General features: G+C 38.5%; 1 protein-coding gene and 1 long non-coding RNA gene across 2 annotated transcripts in view; one reads left to right on the forward strand and one right to left on the reverse strand.

The window, feature by feature from the left end:
- LOC123623500 overlaps window positions 1-22,543 on the forward strand; it is a 108,102-nt gene that overhangs the window by 61,490 nt on the left and 24,069 nt on the right. The gene's annotated exons all lie outside the window — the stretch shown is intronic.
- On the reverse strand, window positions 12,359-15,640 carry LRRN1 (leucine rich repeat neuronal 1). The gene has a single exon (XM_045530666.1). It carries the CDS (start codon window positions 15,323-15,325, stop codon window positions 13,175-13,177), a length of 2,151 nt encoding a protein of 716 aa, XP_045386622.1. The 5' UTR covers window positions 15,326-15,640; the 3' UTR covers window positions 12,359-13,174.

Below are 22,543 nucleotides of genomic sequence, written 5' to 3' on the forward strand. Positions count from 1 at the left end.
CCGCCTCAGCCTCCCGAGTAGCTAGGATTATAGAGATGGGAGCCACCATGCTTGGTGAAGTAATTTTTATCTCTCTTTATTTTTATGGTAAATACCCTCTCACATTTTGTTGTGTTATGTAGCTATAAAATGTGCATCAGGTGGGGCACATGGCTCACACCTGTACCCTAGTGCTTTGGGAGGCCAAAGAGGAGGATCACTTGAGGCCAGGAATTCGAGACCAGCCTGGGCAACATAGCCATACCCAGTCTCTACAAAAAATAAAAGTTAGCAGTGTGCAGTGGCGTGCACCTGTAATCCCAGATACTCAGGAAGCTGAGGTGGGCGGATCAATTGAGCCCAGGTACTCGAGGCTGCTATGAGCTATGATTGTGCCACTGCACTGCAGCCTGGTCAACAGAGTGAGACCGCATCTCTAAAAAATAAAAATTAAAATAAAAAAAACGGTGCATCAGTTTTATGTCAAAAAAAAGCTAAGGGGCTCATACCATTAAAGGCAGAAAGGAAGTGAGGCAGCAGTAGGGTACCCCTTGGGATTAACCATTTGCCACAGGTTATCCCCATACTTTTATAGGTAATTGATTTTACTCCCATACAAATTTAAAAGATGAGGCAATTTGTGTGTGAAACCTTCCTACAGCCACCCATGAGGATTTGATTCAGCTGTATGTGTGTGGGTTTTGTTTTTTGTTTTTTTTGTTTTTTTTTTACTTTATTAAGAATTGAAGGGGCATCTTTTTTACCTACATTTTGGACACTTGATCTATGGTCATTGTATTGCTACCTCGGCCTTCCTGAAGAACGACAGTGATTATGTCCTTCTAATTGTTCAAAATCCTTCTCTGGCTCCCCTGTGCTTGAAGAATAAAGTCTCAGGCCTTCACTTGCTCACGCAGTTTTCCTCATAACATAATTTCAGGATAGTATCGTGGTTATGAGCATAGCTTCTGGGGTTAAGTACCTGATTCTGCCTCTTGGGTGACCTTGAGCAAATTGCTTGACCTTTCTAAGCCTCCTGTTTCCTCATGTGTAAAATGGAGAAAACAACAGAACCTGTCTCATAGGGTTGTTTTGAAGACGAAATGATGCATATTAAGCACTTGCCATTGTGCCTAGATGACAATATGAGTGGTGTGAGAGGGGGGATTGTAAAGGCTTAATAAAAGTTTGTTATTTTTATCACATCTCTCTCCTGATCCAGCAAGTGATCTAATTACTGCTGCAAGTACCCCCTAATTTACATTTTCCTTCAGACTTTTGCCTCATGCTTTTGCCCACTCCTACCCCCACTTTCCCAAGTTCACTTTCTCCATTCTCCTAGGCTCTGCTGCAGTGTTACCTTGGCTATAAATCCTTACACACACACACACACACACACACACACACACACACACACACACACACACTCCTCCTTTTCTGCTCTCTACAGTTCTAAGTGATCTCTCCTTTCTCCAGATTCCCTTGACGCTTATTTTGAGGTGAAAGCAGCAGCCACGTGAATCAAGGATGCTCTCCTGGATGCCCCATTAGGGGCGATCTGGAGGCTGTTTCCTCCTTTCCCATGAGCCTCTGGGATGAGGTCCTGTCAGCCCCTCCCATGCTATTTGGCCCTAACCAGTAAAAACAGCCACTGGAGATCGTGGTCAGCACATAGTAGATGCTAAATAAATATTTATTTATTCAGTGAAAGGCCCTTTCTGTGGCTACCACACATATCAGTCCATCAGAAGACCTAGTTTCATCCCAAATTGAAATTCCTCGGAAAGTATATGTGGTAAAATTCTAAAAGCTTTTGAGCTTTGAGTCTGGGGAGGATTTGGTCATATGTCAGATATGTTGTATGACTCATGAGTTCAGGTTGGTTTGGCGGATTCTATATGTGAGAACCGGGTCTCTTTTCTCCATGACAGCTATCCTTTTCACTCGTGGTAGAGGTTAAAAATGATTGCATGGGAAGTGAAGTGCTTTGGTATTTGAAAAGATGATGAATTATTTCTGTCTTGCCATCTTCTTCCCTCACAAGAAGGCAGGAAACAAAGATGAAGTCTCCTACATTTTGAAAAGAAATGCCTTTTTTCAAAAAGAAAAGAAATGGGCTTGGGGGTTGCTATCTGTGGTTTTGCTCAGCACAATTGATCTAGGCAGGGTGTTGGGGTGAAAACAGAAAGGAACTTCCCACCACATGATATCGGAGCTCACAGCAAGACTTTCTGAGCTAGAACTTTTCATGACCATAGATTTATTATTCTTCCTCAACAGACTAAGTGAAATAAGCCTTAGGCAATTTTCCTGAGGATACAGGGTGGGAAAATTTGGGGAGAAAGCTTAAGTTTTACTGTTTCTGAAATTTGGGAGCCTTTAGTTTTATTTTCAGCTTTCCACTCACTGCTTAGGAGAGCTTGGCCAAGTTGTTCTCTTTCCCTGGGCCTCAGTTTCTCCAGCTGCAAAAGAAGTGTGTTGAACTAAATGGTCTGTAAAGGTTCCTCCAACTTTCATTTATCAGTAAGCCTTGATGAGACACCGTCAGGTTGGAGGCAGCCGCCTGATGAATGAGAAATGCAGAACTCACTTTGCACTTCATTGTGAAGAGTGTGCCCTACCCAGGGTTCACAGTGACAGCCATCTAACTGGATGTACTCATCCAAGCAGGCTTCTCAAACTGTCATGGGCTCAATTGTCCACCCCCCATCCCAATTCATAACTCACAGTCTCTCAGAATGTCACCATATTTGGAGACAGGGTCTTTACAGAGGCAGTCAGGTTAAAATGAGGTCTCTAGGATAGGCCCTAATACAATACCACCAATGCCCTTAGAAGAAGAGGAAAAAGGACACAGAGAGAGAGAGAGAGAGAGAGAGAGAGAGAAATTAAGACACAGAGGGAGACAGCTATCTCTAAGCCAAGGAGAAAAGCCTCTGAGGAAACCAAACCTGCCAATACCTTGCCTTGGACTTCTGGCCTCCAGAATGGGAGGAAATAAGTTTCCGTTGTTTAAGCCACTCAGTTTGTGGTACTTTGTTAGAGCAGCCCTAGCAAACCAATACCAGGACTCTGTGCTCTCTAAGGAAAACTAGAAATTCTACTGTGGGGAGGGAGAATACTGGGAAAAATTCGGGGTGAGAGAAGACTTTGCAGGGCTCCCCCTAAAATTGTGTTTTCTAAGCGTTCAGTCCTTGGGTCAGAAGAAGTTGGACTTACATTCACTCATTATTTAGGAGCAGGGGAGAAAACAACAATTAAGAAGTTGCCCGGGGCCAGGTGATGTCTTAGGCCCTGAGGATGCAGTAGCAAACACGGCAAGTACGGTCACTCTCCTGCATTTTCTAGTGGTGGATAAAGTCAGCAGCAACTGCAATTGCTAAGGAGAGAGGCCTGGGATGAGAAAATGTAACAGGCCGACCTAACTTAATCTGGGGGTTTTCAGCAGCCTTGCCTAAGCAGCTCTGAGGAAAGAGTGAGGATTAAGCAGGGGAGGAGCAGGAGGCATTCCAGGGAGAGGCTCTGCGTGAAGGAGGCAGATACGACCAAGGACCTGAGAAACAGCCTAGTGGGACTGCAATACAGAAAACAAGAAGCAGGGATGTGGAAATACAAGCTACTGAGGTAGAAAGATGAGCAGCTGAATGCTTTTTGTGGAGGAAGAGAGCAAGACTGGGGCTGGGATTGAATCATCCAATCCACTTGGCTCTGATGGCTGGCCATTCTAGACCCAATCAACCATTCTCTGATCTCCAAGATGAATAATCACGAAATGTTCAAGCCAGCCATATGCAATTTTTTAGAATTCATGGACAGAACTTCTACTCTGGATGTCTCTTTCTATATTCCCTGGGGAACTGGCCAGGACAACCTAAAAGAAAACTTAAATTTAATAGTGAGTACACGTGGTGTTTGTTTTTCCATTCTTTAGATACTTCACCTGAGATAATGGTCTCCAATTTCATCTATATTGTTGCAAAAGGCATTAATTCATCCTTCTTTGTGGCTGAGAAATAGTCCATGGTATACATATACCACATTTTGTTAATCCACCCATGAACTGATGGGCATTTGGGTTGATTTCACATCTTTGCAATTGTGAATTGTGCTGCAATAAGCATTCAAGTACAGGTGTCTTTTTGATAAAATGACTTCTTTTCCTTTGGGTAAATACCCAGTAGTGAGCACACATGTGCATAGAGGGAAGTAGAACTCAATGGAAATCCATGGGGGGGGGCGGGGGAGAAGAGGGCATGGGTGAAAACCTACCTAACAGGTACAGTGAACTATCTAGGTGACAGGCACACATATAACCTTGACTTAAGCATTACAAAAGTGATCCTTGTAACCAAAAACATTTGTACCCCTGTAATACTTTGAAATAAAAAAAAAAAGAAAACTTAAAGACTAGGACCTTCAGAGAGAGGGGTTAGTAGTAATTATAGAAATTTCAGACAGGTTTGCTTTGAGAAAATGAGAAAAGGAGAGAGAGGAGAGATGGATTCATAAAAGACCAGTTTAAGTCTCTTCTTTCAGCAAACTTTGAGTTGGAATTTCTCCACTACCAGGGTGTCATGTTTTAGAGAGGGGGATAGATGTCTGCCACTCTGTCTCTAAGCAGTATTTTCTATGTACACCATCACCAATGTATGACATTCCCACAGGGGCTGCGTGGCTTTCTTTCCATTTCTTCCCTGGTGTTGTTATTCTTCCCCAAACTGCTCCCCAACTCAGCCATTCATTGGTGGTTGTGGAACATGAGGGAAATGGTGTGTTGATTCCTACTAGTCAGCTCCACAGTGCAAGATTTGCTGGGGGCGGGGGGCGGGGCGGAAAGACGGCTATACTATCTAGAATAGGCTTCCAGAGTTTAGGGAATCATGAAAGTGTACCCTACTGAAGAATATGTACTCATCTGCATGGAGAGTATCTGTGGCTCCAGAATCCACTGAGAGTTGCTGTGTTCCCAGAAAATGTAAGCTGTTGTGTTGTGTGTACAGAATAGTACCTTGAGGGGCCTGAACACAAATCCAAACAATCCCAGATCACCACAAGTGGCTCAGCCCAAGCATATGTCCTAGGTTGTATGATTTCCACAAACTTGGAATGAAGTTAAGGCAAAATTTCCCACGCCTCAATACGGAAGAAAAAAATAGAAAAAGAAAATTCAAGAAATTCAATCTGTTCCCCAAATCGACCAAATGCTAGCTTGCTCTCTGCAACAGTCCAACAATCTATTAGCAGACAAAACAAAACATAACCAGGAAGATGCATCTGCTTCTAGCAAAAACTTATTATTCACTCCAAAGTCCAATGAAGTAAATGACTTCATTCATTCAACAAACCTCTATTGACTTGGATTGCCCAGTGTTTTTCATTGTCTATAAACTGTCTCAATTTATGTAGTGAATGGGAAGCTAACTACAACTTACATTGTCTAAAGAAATGAATTGAAATTAAAATATTTGTAAGATGGTCATTGTGACCTATGTTACTTTTGGAAATAAAGAGGGTGCAATATGTGAGTGTAGGGGTAGATGTATCCAAGTATGGTTTCCTCTTCATTACTGTTCCTAGCCTAAGGCCTTCACAACACTGCAAAAGTCAGGATTTTGTCTAGGCAAGTGAGCCAGAAATACTTGTATTTAGTGGGCAAGGGACAAGTTGAGAAGAGGATTAATTTGTACATTTAAACCCCACATAATCAGTTTTAATTTCCCAAACATGCACTTTCTATTTCCTTGACACCATAGACACCAAAGGAAGCCTGCACTAACTGCAGGCCACTGACTGGGATAGACTTCAGCAATGAGGGCAATCTCACATCTGTTTAATGCTCTTGTCTTCCTTATTGCCACAGCTGAGTTTCCACACTGAAGCCCCAGGGCTTGGAAAGGTTTATCCAACTTTTCTTGCAAGCTTCTCTTATCCCACCAGGAAGGCACTTCCCCAGTGATTATGTGGAATGGCTTAAAAAAACTAAACTGGAAGCAAAGCTTCATCTGGGGACCATAGGCTGCTCATATGACCCAGCCTCTCCCTCTCGTTTCTGCAAAAAAACTTGCTATAATTTCTCTCCTCCTGCAGCTTCCTATTTGGTTCCTCTGTATTTTTAGTAGCCCCTTCCCCTTCATCAGAATGCCTCCAGAATCTCCAAGTCCTCTGAGAAGGCTTCTGCCATGTCCTTGGAAATGCTGTGATCATGGCGATTTGTTTGTCCGCCTAGGATGCCGTCCCTCTGGATGTTTGCCCGTGGAACTGTCACTTCATCTTTTAATTATGAGCTTACAGTGAGACTTAAAAGTTTGAGCTCCCCAAACCGACCAGGGCTCTTCTTCCCTGTGCTTTCATACAGCTTCATCCTCTTGGCGTAGTTATCACACTGGGTGGTCCTTTATGTGGCTGTCTGTCTTCATGACTGCACCTGCAGAGCGTGGGCAGGGGAGGCTCATCTTCATGTTCTTCGTGCTAGACGTAGAAGAGGGAAAATGCCTCCGAAAGGAAGTTGTTCACTTACTGAATATCCAAGATAGATGATTATAGAGTTTTTAATACCACGTTCTCTAAAATAATTTAATAATATGGAAGGAAAGATGCTTACTTTTTACATGACAGAAAAAAGTGTACCAAACCATATATATCATAATTCTAATTTTATATTCATAAAGGTGTATATTTTTATGATTATATGCATATATACACAGAGGAAATATGTATACAGAGGAAAAACGATTAGAAGGAAGTACATCACAATCTTGTCTGGGTTTTTTTTGGAGTCGTGGAATTATGTGCTATTTTTAAATACATATTTTTCTCTAGATTCCCTAAAGCAAACATATACACTGTCATAATCAGAAGGAAAAAATACCATGTTTAAATGAAGACAGATAGGAACCATCTTATGATGGTGGGAGCTCACCTAAGCCAGTTAGAATAAAATTTGGTAAAATAAAGCATTGTTAATAATTGTGGTATTCTAACAAGAGGCACAATAATATGGGAGCATATATTTTAGTTAATATTCATAGTGGCCTTTTTTATAGCTTCATCAGTAGCACAGGAGATATTTAAACCAATCTGTCTCTTAGAAGATTGAAAATAATCTGTTTTTAAATTAAGAGCTATTGAGAGCACAAAGATACAGGATTAGGCATAAAATTCTTCACTAATAGTTCTCCGGGGAGTTTATCCTTTATCCTCCCAGCACCCCCATCCACAAGGGTGATCTACAGGAAAGTTAAGATTAGATTACTTAAGGCATCAGAACAAGTCTTTGCTCTGAATGAGGTAGTATAGCTTTAAAAAGCAGATCAGAGAAATGATTCAAATCTTAATAGTTAAAAAAGAAAAAGAGCAAGGCAACATTTTCCCTCTTATCTAAGCCTGTGGCATTAAATGTCATATTAACAAACCTGCTGTGGGAAGGTCCTCCCAAGATCCTGAAACCTACCCTTCTTTGCACCCCATTCTCAGGAAAGAACTGAATCAATCCTGCCACTGAGGTGTCCAGCCCAGTTCTCTGGGTGCCTCTTTAGCTGGAAAATAGTTCAGTGGTTAGTCTTGGGCTTTGGAGTCTCACAGCTAGGGTGGAAATATTGGCTTCATCACTTATGACTGATGAACTGAGTCTCAGTTTCTCCATGTGAAAACTGAGGATACGAACACCTACTTTACACAGTGATTGAGGATTCCGTGAGACAGTACAGGCCAAGTGCTCCGCACATCTGGATCATGCCAAGTGCTCATACATGGCAATACATGGAATCTACCTTGACTCTCATCCTCTGCCCCCATTTTGGTTTATTATTATTGTTGTTATTTACTATTTTTTTCTTTTGCAGCTTCAGTTTCTTCCAGTTGTTTGTATGGAGTTGACACAAACTTTGAAGAGTTGTCCTTTACTTTTTCCTCTTTGGCTTGCTGTAATTTCCATAGATTGATCTCCAGGTTTGGGTTTTAAATTAGACCGTCCCTTTGTTCTATTTTTCCTGTCTTAAGTGCCAAATGTGTTTCTGGGCTATAGTCTACATTCCTGATCTGGATTTAGCTTGTGGATCATTATATAGTTGGAAAACTACAAGTTTTAATTCATAAGGCCTGGTCTAAGTCTCAGTTCTGCTTCTCAGCAGCTGTGTGATTTCGGGCAAGTTGCTTGACTCTCTGAGGCTGAGTATCCACTCTTCTTTTCTCTAACACAGGGACAGCATGGGCAATTGAGAGGATTCAATGTAAATAATCCACGTGAAGCTCCTAACAGAGGGCTACACAACAGACGTTTCTCCCTCCTTCCCCTTCGTTAAGTCACGTCCTGCCTGCTATAATTACATGGTATGTTTTCCTTCGCCTCATGACCACCCTGTCTGGTTTATATTAGTGAGATATGCTAATATGAAGACTGATGCATTATTCAGGACACCCCTTTATTAGGAATTCGTGATCATGCTGTCAGGGCCCAAGCTGAAATTTACTTTGTCAATCTAATCTTACGAGAGGGGGAAAGTGAGGCCAAAGTGGAAAGGAGAGGCATAATCTGACCCCATTTGTGCCCAGAGCTACTTTTGTGAGGTGCATAATGCTGGTGTTGCTTCATATTAAATAGTATATAACTGACAAAATGGGGTACGTTAGGAGAGCATTTATTTTTTTAAAAATCTATACCATTTTTATGTCTGATGGCATCCATAAAGACTTTGCAAGGAGTGGGGGGACCAGCGGATTTCCTAAATATATCCACAAATGCCACAGATTTGGTGATTGTGCAAGAGCCATTTGTGTCTGGCTGTTCCGTGTGTTTTGGGCACATCTGTTACTGCCCTTGCAACTTCACATTCTCTATTTAAGCTTCGGAGCTAAACATTGAGTTTGTCATTAATTTTATAAAAGCTTTCCATGGTTTCCTGTTAAGGAAAGAATGAGCTTGGAATCTTCCCCACAAAAATCTTTACATAGTTTAATTTTATGAGCGTTTAACAGAGAGAATAATATGGGGGAGTTGAAGATTAGAATTAAAATTCAGCCTGATATAAACATACTTTTGGTATGTATCTCAGATCCCCAGCATATAAGTTTTCTTAAAGGAGAAGAGAGAAAAATAAACGTTAAGACATAAAGCAAGCCTTCAGTGCGGGCTCCCAAGAGCTCCCCTTCACATACTTGCTCTGCCTTGGTGTATGTGCCCTGTGACTTCCAGCATCTGCTCCTCCTTCCACCTTAGAAGGGTGCTGGATGGAGGGAGAGAAAACTGGGAGTGAAGGGACCCCATTATGGTCACCCACTTACAGAGCTATATGGCATCAGGGGAATGACTACTCCTATGGGTCTCAGTTTTCTTATCTGTAAATTGGAAATAATAATATCTAATTTACCATACTGTTTTCCAGAAATTAAAACCTCAATTTCTCAGGATCTATAGTGCAGATTGGTACCCTGAGATACACTGATGGTCACATGACCGTGGGAAGTGCTGAATACTTTATGTTAGTACTGCCAAGTCTCTAAGGAGTCTATAATACAAGAAACCCATTTAATTCTGTTACCCTGTGCTGGGCAATGCTGAACCAGCGAGTATAAAAATCATTACTTCCCTCCCCATCTTGTTATTCTTCCTATGTGCTTTAAGTTCCCAACGTAAAGTACAGAGAAGAGCTGATGTCAGTGCAGGTGGGGGAGAGGGGACAGGGGAATCATGTCCACACCAGAGTCGATAAAGTCCTACAGAGACTCTAGGCCAGAATTATTCTAGAGCTCTGGATGATGATTCCGAATCACCAGTCTTTAAAGAAACATATTTATCTCCCAGCTAATCCCTTTTGAATAAAAAAGTCTATTTGCAAGCAGGGCAAGAGTGAAAGAATTGAGGTAAAGAAAAGCATTTTCATTTGTACTTAGAATGCATCAGAAGTAGTTAAATTTTCATTTTCAGTGAATAGAAAGGCACAAAGTATGATTTTCCCAGCAAAGTGTTAGAGATATAAAATGTTTTTTTTTTAATGATAAAAACAGTAATCAAGAAAGAAAATGCCTTGGAAAATGAATAAAGAGATTGAAAGCAAACATCAAGTAAAGGATTGACTGTGGTATCCTTAGTAAACGAATGAATGAATAAATAGAAACCACAAGAGAGAAAATACAGACTTTTGATATTGTTTGTTTGCAAAAGAATAGAGATGATTCCTTTCTGCCAAATTAGAAACATTGATAATCAAACATTGCATTTGTTTTTATGTTCGTGGCATCAGTTCAATTTGTCATTAATTAAATGAGCAAATTAAAGAATGCCTGTTTTAAGAAGCGGCTCCAAAAATAACCTTGTAAAATCAGGTTAGAGATACACTATATGCCCTGCGGGCAGCAGGAAGCAAAAGGGAAAATACGAAATTAGAAAGTGACCTATAATAATCACTTCACTGGTAAAGATGATATAACCTCCATTACCAATCAGGACCTCATTTGATGTCTAATTTCATTGTCTAATATATCAAATTAAATTAAGTGGAAATGAGGAAATACTTGGCCAGAGAAAAAAGTACCCCACCATGTTGCTTTCTATCAATGGAAAACCAACCCATTCGCACAGAAGGGAAAAAATAAGCTCTAGTATTTATTGTAGGAGAAAAAAGTAAAAGGAATTTTCTTCCCCCAAACTGGTCTGGAAAAACATATTTTTGACAAAAAACAAAAAACAAAAAAACAGATTTCCTGGTGCTTGATATATATTCAGCATGGAGAAATGGTTGAGTATTTTTCCTTCATTTATTCCACCAATATTTAAGCGCTTATTCTGTGCCAGGTTCAAATCATTGCTTTGTGGACTGAAGGATTCCTTGCAGATTTGCAGCTGCTAGGAGCTGAGGGTGCCACCCCCTTTCATGGCTCAGAGATTAGCAGGGAAGTTGTTAGATGGTCCACTATGCTCTGCAGATGTTTGAAGATGGATTCACTGACAGGAAATGCCCCGAGGCTGCATTCAAAGCATCTCCAATTCTCCATGTTTCCCACACATACTTGGCAGTACCAACAATGTAGACACTTTCCTGACCCTCTGGTATGCCCTGTGCTAAAATTTATCCTGAATAAATGGGAACTTGAGGATATACCGTATTTTTGAAGCAGGGGGACCAAGAGGTTATTTAGAACTGTAAAGGAGGAGCCCTGCACGGAAACCTAGAAGGCTGCTGGACCTAGAGCCGTGGATGGACTGCAGCGTGCTGAGTGGACAGGGAGTCTGACGTGGGCAAGCTGCTCACCCTTCCTGGGCCCCAGTTTTTCTCACCAGTAAATGAAGGCGTTGGGAAGGGATGCTTTGAGCCCTGGTATTTCTCATTTTTCTGTTGCAGCTCACATGTTTCAGCATCTGAAATTCTCTTTTTTCCCCAAATCGCTTAGAAATGGGAAGAAAACTGATGAGCTTTTTGTAAGTGATTCACAAAACAAGGGATTTGACAAAGAAAGCAATCCCTCAGCCTACCTTACCTGGACTGACTTTCTGCTCCCGTTTCCTTGCTTTTGCTCACCTGGCACCTGCTGCCTCTTAGTCCCTTAGCTCTCATCATTCCTGGTGTGTGACCGTGTGCGCCTGGCAGCAGCTGCCGTTTGGAACAGCCTCTCTTTCTTTCTCTGCCTTATCAATTCACATTTTCACATGGGCCCTTTCTTCTCTACCTACACTTTTAAATCCCTTCCTTCTGTGCTTTGTGGAACTGGCCTTCTACTTAAATCTAGCTCCTTCTGTTCTAAATTTCACATACACAATTCTCATGTACTCTTGAAACACTTAATTCTGGAAAACTTTCTATATATTATTTGGATGAAAAATGTCAACTGTACATAAGCTGTTCTGTTTTCTATTAATCATTTACTTGCCTCAGTAGATATCTCCACACAGATATTTAAGCACTTAGCTATTAAAAACGAATAACATGTAATACATTTTGGAACACTCTGTAGATCTATGTTTTATACTTTGATGGAGAGTGTGGGTACTACAAAAAAAAATCAGGTTTTAGCAAAACTCTTACAGTAAAAGAATATGACATATCTAATATATTAATAAATATGTATATATTATATATTTACCATATTTAGTTATTCATGGGATACAGTAATATACCTTTTCCTTTATATGACCCCCCCCTACACACACATACACGTTAGGTTCTGATCAGTAATATTTAAAATATAGAAATCCTATCCATTAAAATATCTTAATTAAAATAGATATTTTTTTTCCCTTAGAAAGTGAATTCAAACTTTTTAGGGCCTATCTTTAAAAAGCAACATGCTATAGCTGATTTATTTTGGGTTGTTGTTTTTATGGATGTGAAAAATATTACCACTGCAACTAGCAAGAACTATAAATGATACATTATTGCAAGTGTTCTAAAAAATCAGAACAAAACTAATTTATTATAGTTCTGTCTTCATTATACACCACATGTTGGTGAGTTAAACACAACAAAATTATTGTCTTTTCTTTTAAAAGTGTCTACTAAAGATAAAAAGAATAAGGTAACAATTAACATGTAGTTTGTTACATTAAAAAATCTGATATACATATTTCTATTGCCTGTTAGCTTATTCTAAGCCTCTTTAACTATTACAAAAGAAAAGGAAAAGTCATTGTTCAAAGGCAAACATTCAATTCAGTTGATACAACATTACAGTACAGTCAACTAACATCATTCAACAAAGGTAACAAGTCTAGCCTTAGCTTCTTGAGTTAAAAGTCTGTAGACCAGATTGCTACAAAAGGTTCAATGCTGCTTCAAAACCGTATGTTAGCTTTTTGGAGGACATGGTACTTTCTACTGATGGCTTCAGAAGAAGGGGTCACGCTACTGGTAAAAGCACAGGGGAACCCCAACCTGTCATTAATCATTTTATTGAGCACTGTAGTTAGAACAGCATTATTGAGTTTAGCACAACAAACTAAAATAAAATAATAATAATATAATAATAATCATAATAATGATAAGAATTTAAAAACCCCACAAACTGGAAGCCTAGAGTTGCTGCCAACCGTGTCAAACCCTTGCGATACGCTATACTAAAAAAATTTGAAATATCCACCCGTCCTCTCCACTCTGCCACAAACTAGCAAAGTCAAAAATACAAAAGTCTTCAACTTGTTACTTTTGCAGAATAAAGCAAAAACGTCTTTGTGCTCCTTACTACCAGAAGCAAAATATCCTCTGAGTTACCACATGTAATAGCTTCTGGACGTGTCAACCTGGGTTGGCTTGGTGTCTGCAGAACCATCTTTGTCTTTCTCGCTGTCGCCTTCCCAGAGGTTAATGAGTGGTGGGTACAGCTCATTTAGTGGGATTGAAGAGGTTTTTTGCATATACTTTTTTAGTGAATGGTGGTAGTTTTTTCTCTTAAATCTTTTGGCAAAGTACACAGCAATGGACGCAAGGCTAATGACAGCAAACATAGACCCCATCACTGCAGCAAGGGCTGTACTGGTTTCTTGGTCAGAGATGTCCAGTGCGAAGGCAGCATTTTTGGTTGTGACATTTACGCACGACTTTTGAGTCTGCTGATGAATATTGGACACTGTGAGACACACTTCATAATCTGTGGAAGGCTGCAGATGTGTGAGATTGTATTCATGGACATCCACTGGGACCCTGGCAGTATACGTTATGTGGGGGTTGTCAATCTTCACGGTGGCAGTTGACCATTTTAAGTTTGATGTCATGACATTGGAATTAACTTTCCAGGACACTAAGATGGAATGGGATTCTGTCTGCTTGACATATATTTTTAGCACCTGGGTACCATCCAGAAGGGTTCCATTAACCTTAATTGTTGCCACTCGAGTGTCTGCCCCTTGGACATTCTGGGCAACACATGTGTATCTTCCTGAGTCTTCAATTTGTATGTTAGATATTTCCAAGGTACCTTCACTACTTAGCTTGTATTTATCTGAAAGGGTTTCCACGGTTATCTTATTTCCAATGGGAGTGACCCAGTAAATTTCAGGTTCTGGTTCAGCCATGGCCCGACAGTCTAGGAAAACTGTCGTGCCGATATCCATGTTTAAATGATTTGGGAATGTGTCATGAGATATCATTGGGAGGCATTGTTCATTTGAATCCTGGATTAAAACTTCCTTCACCTGCTGCCCTTTGTATTCGGGTGGCATGGCACAGAACATGGACAAGGGCTCCATGAAGCGGATGTTTGTTTTGTTGGAGTTAATCCAGTGGATGACACAATCGCACCTCAGGGGATTGCTGTGGATACTGATCTCACGAAGATTGGGAAGGGATTCGACCGTCTTTTGGTAAACGGCATTCAAGGCATTATTGTTCAACATCAAGCTTTCCAGGGCAGGAACGCTTCGAAAAGCCAAGCGGTGGATATAAGATAGTTTGGGGTTGTTGGTGGCTTCTAGCTTTGTGAGTTCAGGCAAGTTGTCTAGGGCATAGCGGTCAACAGAAACGAGTTCCCCCATATTGTTGATGCCCAGTTCTTTTAACCGGAGCATATTTTTGAAGTCCCCTTCTTGGATTTTGTGAATGGGGTTTTTATTGAGGTCTAAGAATTTCAAATTTGGAACCTTTTGCAGGGCAAGTTGAGGGACTTTGACCAGTTTGTTATCATAAAAAGACAGGCTCTCGAGGCTATCTAAGCCCACTAATGCATTTCCAGGGATATCAGTGAGATACATTCCTGCCAAAACTAAGCTTCTCAAATTTGAGAGGGGTTTGAAGTTCATATCCAGAATTCCAATCACAGGGTTTTCTCCAATCATGAGAATTTCCAGGTTGGGTGTAGAATCAAACCAGCGACTATCAATAACTTTCAATTTGTTGGAGTTCAGGTGGAGCCTTAAAAGATTTTTTAAGCCTGAAAAAGCATTAGCAGAAATAGTGCTAATCTGGTTGTGGTTGATGTAGAGTTCTTGAAGGTTACTGAGGTCTTGCAGACAGTAATCAGTCATCTCTGTAATCTGGTTTTCCTCCAAATGCAGAGTGGTGAGCTGGGTCAGGTTTGCCAGCCCTACCTCCTTAATGTTTGTGAAGTTGTTCTGGGAGAAATCTAGCTCAGTCAAGTTGAAAAGCTGCTGCAGCTCATCGACAGTCTTGGCGATGTTATTGCTCTGTAAGAGAAGCACTTGCGTGTCACTAGAAAGGTTGCTGGGAATCCTTGTTAAGCGGAGGTCATTGCAATCCACGGTGGTGGCTTCTCTGTACGTGGACTGTGGGGTAAACCAGGGACGGATTTCACACACGCAAAGTTGTGGACACTCACTATTCTGCATGGAAGACTCAGCTAACGAAGTCATCAGCAAGCCCAGCACCAACCGGCAAGCTGCTGCGACAAAGCTCACCCTAGCCATGCTGGCTCGCTGAGAAAGCTCAACTTCTGACGCTCGTAAGTTTTAATAAAATGTGAACACTATATAGTGATATGTAGGACACCAAGCAGAAAATGTAAACATTCAAGCAAAGTCTTGGTTGAGATGTGTAGAATTCCAGAGTCTGAAGGGATGGTTTTCTGGAGTTTTCAAAAGGCAGGTAGCGATTTGGAATCTTTTACCTGTGTCTCTCAATTCCAGGCATGTGCATGGGTCTGTGGCATGAGTTACTTCAGCCAAGTCAAAGTCTGGAGATGTGCCTGAAAATTAGATTAGGACAGACGTTACACTTATTCTGTATACTTTCTACCCTGTAGCCTTTCTTTTGTTTATTAAAAAGGCATAGTCACTCACAAATCTAACAGAAACATTCAAAATCCATTCAAAATAATTAACAAGCTGCTAAATTGCAGGGCATTCTTACTATATCCCACTTACTACACTAACACTAGTTTTCGTGTTCCTTCACTTTTATAGTAACTCGGGACTGCACGTACTACCGGGTAGCACATTAAACGTGCACAAACACACAAACGCATACCGCCTGCACACGCTTATCAGGAACACTCAGAAAAGCCCCCAGATGTCATTTCTTTAAAAACAAAGATGATTTAGGAACTACATATATTTATAGCTCTAAAAATTTAAAAGGTCATTTCTAGTAAAAGCAAACATTAAAGGTAGTTTATTAAAGACTCGAAGCTCATTTTTAGTTATTTACATTTTAATCAATACCTCATTTGTTTCCAGGAATTCTTTCTTTTCCAAATGGTATGTTATGTATACATAGTCAGACAATGCTTTTCTAGCTCAATTATTCTTATGTAAAAAGCTAATTTAACATAACTACAAAAGGAAAACATTAATTTTTTCTTATATTCTAATTGCCACATCTGACCTTGAATAAATAAAATATTTTATAAAAGGACTCTATACCATCATACTACTGGTCTTCATTAAAAACATAAACATGCTTAATACATGCATACATGTCTCACATACATGATTTCATTAATCTCATAAGAATGTCACTGACCAAGTAATAGATGTAGACCATGGATATGTTTATTTAACTTCTTGAAGCCTCAGTTTCTTCAACTATAAAATGGAGTTGGTCATAAAAGTACCTCTCTCATAGGATCAAGAGAATTAAAGAAATCTATGTAAAGCTCTAAGCGTAATGACTGACACATACTAAATGCTCACAAAAGTGAATTATATGTGTTATTTATTATCATCTTGTTATAGATGCCATCTATTTTAGTTTTAGTTAAATAGTAGTTGTCAGAGGACAAGTAAGAAAAGCTGAGAATATGTGATTTTATTAACCATTATCTATTGGTTTCAATATGATCCTCTGAGGTCAGATATTTATTGCTCATCTGCTTGTAATATATTAGCGGTTAGGACTTATAGTTTTCTGCCATCCAATCCAAGTGTAAAAAGCCATTCTGGATCCAGTGTTTGCCCTGTTCCCCCAAAATGGGCCATTCACTTGTTAAGGTATTTAAAGTAGAGACTCATGTTTTTTGACATTTGTCTTGCTATGGTACACTTCAGTTTTGAGTACCGAAGGAACTTCAGTGACTAGTGTTTTCTTTCCCTTCATAAGAGTACTATAAGGATTCTATAAAATAGAGCTTAAAGCCCAGTGTTCAACCCATAGCAAGCTCTCAATTCATGTTACTACTATTAGCCTTTTTACTTTGCAAAACATAGTTATCCTTGTGATTGACCAAGCAGTGTAATAATACAAATAGCCAATACTAAAAGTTATATATTTAAGTCATGTTTTAGCAGAAAGAAAGAAAAAGTCCTACAACTTTTTTTGTCATTCTACAAAATATTCAAACTATATTACTTTTCTAACAAGATAAAAATCATCCCATCCAGGTTCTGGAAAGTCTGAGGTAGGAGAAGGAAATGATTGCATGATTATGCTGCATGATACTGGATGCCTGCTGTTCCTGTGAGGAAGAAACACACTTGGCATTTCTCTCCCTCCTCCCCACCCCCAAATCTGGTTACTTTACCATTTATTAGGTAGTCATGTGCCACATACGGACGTTTTGGTCAATGATGGATTGCATATACAATGGTGGTTTCATAAGATTATAATGCAGTATTTTTACTGTACCTTTCATATATTTAGCTATGTTTAGATACAGAAATACTTACCATTGTGTTACAATTGCCTACAGTATTCAGGTCAGTCACATGCTGTACAGCTTTGTAGCCTAGGAGCTATTGCCATATGGCCTAGCTATGTAGTAGGCTGGCTATACCACCTAGGTTTGTGAAAGTATATGTTATGATGTTGCACAATGATGGAATCACCAATGACACATTCCTCAGAATGTACTTTCACTGTTAAGTGACACATGACTGTGTGTGAAAAACTTTTCAATATTATAAAACTAGTTGACTCTGACTTTTATCAGGAAATTCTATAATATGAAAGCATACCTCAGAGAATAACATTTTCCAAATATTATTAACTGTACAAAGTTAATCCACTCTTGTTTCTGTTTAGAGTAATCCTAAAACAGGTACAATGGCCACAATAAGTGTGAAGAAAATTTCTGCCACAATTTTTTCTCAATCTTAATTTAAAATTAAAAAAAAACCAGAAGAATAAACCTACCTTTCATAACAAGATGGAATTTCAACTAATTTTAGTGTTTTGATTAAATTTAAGGAAATGTACCAAAAACTAAAATACGTATTAAAATTGTGTGAGAGACTCCCAAACCAGTCTATTACTATTGAAAAATGGCTTTTGTGGGGCTATACCTTGAATATTATCATGGGCAATGCCCCCATTTTAGTTCAAGTTATATGATTTGAAATAATAATATTGCAATATTCAAGTTTCTGTTTGATACATACACATATCTCTTTAAAACAACCAACCAACCAACCAACCAACTACAGAAAGCCAGATTGTTAGATATCATATCAAACACAGAGGGAAGACATTTTCCTCTCACAAACCTGAATTTGACTCCTTTGGGAGCAGAGAATAAAACTTCCTTAACACAAAAGGAGGTATTTAAGATATTTCTATTTGTATTCCATTCTGAATTCTCTTTAGCATATTTCACCAGCCTAATTTTTGATATGACATTATACATAGAACAAAGCTTTATAGAGTCCATAAGCCAGTTTAGATACTTAAAATGTAGGGCATTTCTTGGGAGCTATTCACTAAATGTTTAAAATAAATGCATTATCACAATAAGAAAAGAAAACTACAGACTGATATCCCTGATAGTGAAGCAAAAATTCTCAACAAAATACTATTAATAGCAAACCAAATTCAACAGCATATTAAAAAGATTATGCACCAAGCTGGATTTATACCTGGAATGCAAGGAAGTTTCCATATATAAAAACCAATAAGTGTATTATACCACATTAACAGAATGAAGAAATAAAAACATATGATCATCTTGATGCACAAAAAGTATCTGACAAAATTCAACATCCTTTCATGATAAGAACACTAAACAAACTTGGAATAGAAGGAAACTACCTCAACATAATAAAAGCCATATATGAAAAGCCCACACTTAAAATCATACTTAATAGTGAAAGACTGAAAGTTTTTCCTTTAAGATCAGGAACAAGGGAGGGATGCCTATTCTTGTCGCTTCTATTCAACATAGTACTGGAAATCTTAGTCATAGCAATTAGATAAGAAAGAATAAAAGACATTCAAATTAGGAAGGAAAAAGTAAAATGAACTCTATTCACAGAGGAGATGGTCTTTTATGTAGGAAACCCTAAATATTCCACAAAAAACCTATTAAACTAATAAGTGATTTCAGCACATTTGCAGGATACAAATCAATACACAAATGAGTTGTATTTCTATAAACTAGTGATGACCAATCTGAAAAGAAAATTAAAACAATCCCATTTACAATAGCATCAAAAAGAATACAATAGTTAGGAATATATTTAAGGAGGCAAAAGACTTGTACACTGAAAACTACAAAAAGTAACTAAAAGAAATCAAAGATGATACAAAGAATGAAAAGATATCCATGTTTATAGACTAGAAAACTTAAGACAGTTAAAATGCTCACACTACACAAAATGATCTACAGATTCAATGCAATCTCTATCAAAATCTCAGTGGCAAATTTTACAGGAAAAAAAAGATCTTAAAATTCATATGGAATCAAAGGGTCCCAGATCATCAAAATCTTGCAAATGTGTTGGAGACCTTACCCTTCCTGATTTCAAAATACACTATAATGCAACAGTAACCAAGATGGTGTGGTACTGGCATAAAGAAAGACATATAGACTAATGGAACAGGGAGTCCAGAAATAAACCCTTCTGTATGTGGTCTAATGATCTTTGACAAGGCTGATAAGACTACACAATGGGGAAAGGACAGTCTCTTCAACAAATGGTGTTGGGAAAACTGGATATCCACATGCAAAAGAATGAAGTTGGAACCTTACACCATATATAAACATTAACTCAAAATGTGTTAAAGACCTAACGGCAAGACCTAAAACTATAAAACTCCTAGAAGAAAACATAAGGGGAAAACCTCAGAACATTGGATTTGGCAATGATTTCTGGAATATGACACCAAAAGCATATGCAACAAAAGCAAAAATAGGCAAATGGGATGATTTCAAACTTAAAAATGTCTGTTCATCAAAGGAAACAGTCAACAGAGTGAAAGGACAACCTATAGAACAGGAGGAAATATTTTCAAATCATACATATGATAAGGGGTTAATATCTAGAGTATATAAGGAACTCCTACAATTCAACAATAACAAAATAATCTGATTAAAAAAAATAGGTAAAAGACTTAGACAATTTTCCACAGAAGATATACAAGTGACCAACAAGCATATGAAAAATTCTCAACATCACTATTCATAAGAGAAATGCAAATAAAAATCATGAGATATCACCTCATACCCATTAGGATGGCTATTATCAGAAGAATAGAAAATAATTAAGTGTTGGCAAGGATGTGGAGAAATTGGAACCCTTATGCATTGTTGTTGGGAATGTAAAATGATGCAACCATTACAGAAAACAGTATGGTGGTTTCTCAAAAACTAAAAGTCCAATCACCATATAATCCTGCAATCCCATTTCTGGATATATATCCAAAAAAAATTAAAGCAGTATCTCAAAGAAATATTTGCACACCCACTTTTACTGCAACATTATACACAATAGCAACCCAAATGTCCGGCAACAGATGACATGATAAAGAAAATGTGTTGTGTACCTACAATGGAATATTATGCAGCTTTTAAAAAGAAGAAAATCCTGTCACATGCTACAACATGGATGAATCTTCAGGACATTATGAAATAAGTCAGTTACAAAAGGACAAATACTGTTTGATTCTATTCATATGAAATATCTAAAGTGGTCAAAGTCATAGAAACAGAAAACAGGGCTGGGGATAGAGTGGGGGAAATTAGTGTTTAATAGGTACACAGTTTCAATTTTGCAAGATGAAAAGTACCAGACATCTGTTGCATAATAATGCAAATATACTTAGCACAACTGAAGTGTACACTTAAAAATGGGAGATGGTAAATTTAATGTTTGTTACCACAATAAAAATGTAAATCCATTATAATTCAGGCCAACTCTTATCACACATACAAATTAATTATTTTAAATTCTGCAACAAATAAAAAATGGCTGGCATAGATTAAAAACAAATGAAATTGCCTTGTTCTAGGGCTAACTGACTAAATCTGTCAAATATGAGAAGAAAATGCCCTGCTAATTACCAGAATGATGTTCCACACACAAGTCTGGCAGTTTAAAGAAATAATCCCTTAGATAGCAAGCCATAGCTTTAAAGACCCAGAATTGGCAAGGGACACATTTCAAAAAAGTCCCATAGTTATACAATTACATTTGTTCTTTTTTTTCCTCCCAACAATATATGTTTGAGTCACTCTGCTCTGAATATAAAATTCCAAAGGAATGGACTGAATTTCCATCCAAGTGCATCACCATCAGCATACGTGGCAAGGACTCTCATTTTCCCCATGGAATTGTGTTAGATGGAATGTTAGTCTAATCAAATGACAATAGTTGGTGGGACTTAGGGCTAGGAGTCGGGCAAAAAGAAATATGCATTCACAGTAACATGACGGTTATGTGAACTCTTGTGATTGTAAAAAAAAAAAAAATCAGGCAGTTCTGGGATTGTAGGAAGAATTCTGTCCTGGGGGAATCCAGCTACCTCTATTCAAATTATGCTTCCCCACTTATTAAATGTGTAACCTGTGCAAACTACAGACTGTTGCCAATTTACGATGGTTTGACTTAAGATTTTCCGACTTTAAAAATGGTATGAAAGTGGTATATGCATTCAGTAGAAACCATACTTCCAGTACCCATACAGCACCATTCTGTTTTTCATTTTTATCATAGTATTCAATTACATGAGATATTCAACATTTTATCATAAAATAGGCTTTGTATCAGATGATTTTGCCCAACTGTAAGTTAAGTGTTCTGAGCATGTTTAAGGTAGGCTACAGTGTTTGGTCGGTTAGATGTATTAAGTGCATTTTTTACTTAATGATATTTTCAACTTACAATGGGTTTATCAGGATGTAACTCCATTGTAAGTTGAGGAATATTTGTACTTAAACTCTCTGTGTCTCAGATTCCATAGCTAAACTGAAGGCTAATTATATGTGCTTCTTACATGAAAATTATAACTAAATAAAATAACCTGTGTGAAAAGTATTTGGCCTAGGGCCTGGGAAAGAGTCTAGCACATAGTGGGCCCTCAAATACTCATTTGAATCTCTGGAACCTTACCAAGTTTGGCATTAAATTTCACTTCCATCCTGCTATTGGGAGGTAATGAATGAACAAATCTCCACAAGACCCCTGGGCATGGCAAGTGTTTGGTAAAGTGTCATTATTATTATTATTTGTCATTTCCAGTATATTTTCCACCAGTATCATTGGAATTAATAGTGTTAGAAATCCAGAGACAAACTATTACATTAAAAGTAAAGTAAAAACCTAGCCAGGCAAATTATAAAACACAAACCTCCAACCTGGAAATTAACATCATTTCATAGGTAATGTAGTCACAGCAAGGAAGAACTAAAATTTTGATCCCAAAATGAATAAAAATGCCTTTTTAGGACATGTGCTTTTATGCATACTTTCTTTGGT

This window comes from Lemur catta, chromosome 18 (assembly GCF_020740605.2).
Source record: "Lemur catta isolate mLemCat1 chromosome 18, mLemCat1.pri, whole genome shotgun sequence".
NCBI classification, from domain to species: Eukaryota; Metazoa; Chordata; class Mammalia; order Primates; family Lemuridae; genus Lemur; species Lemur catta.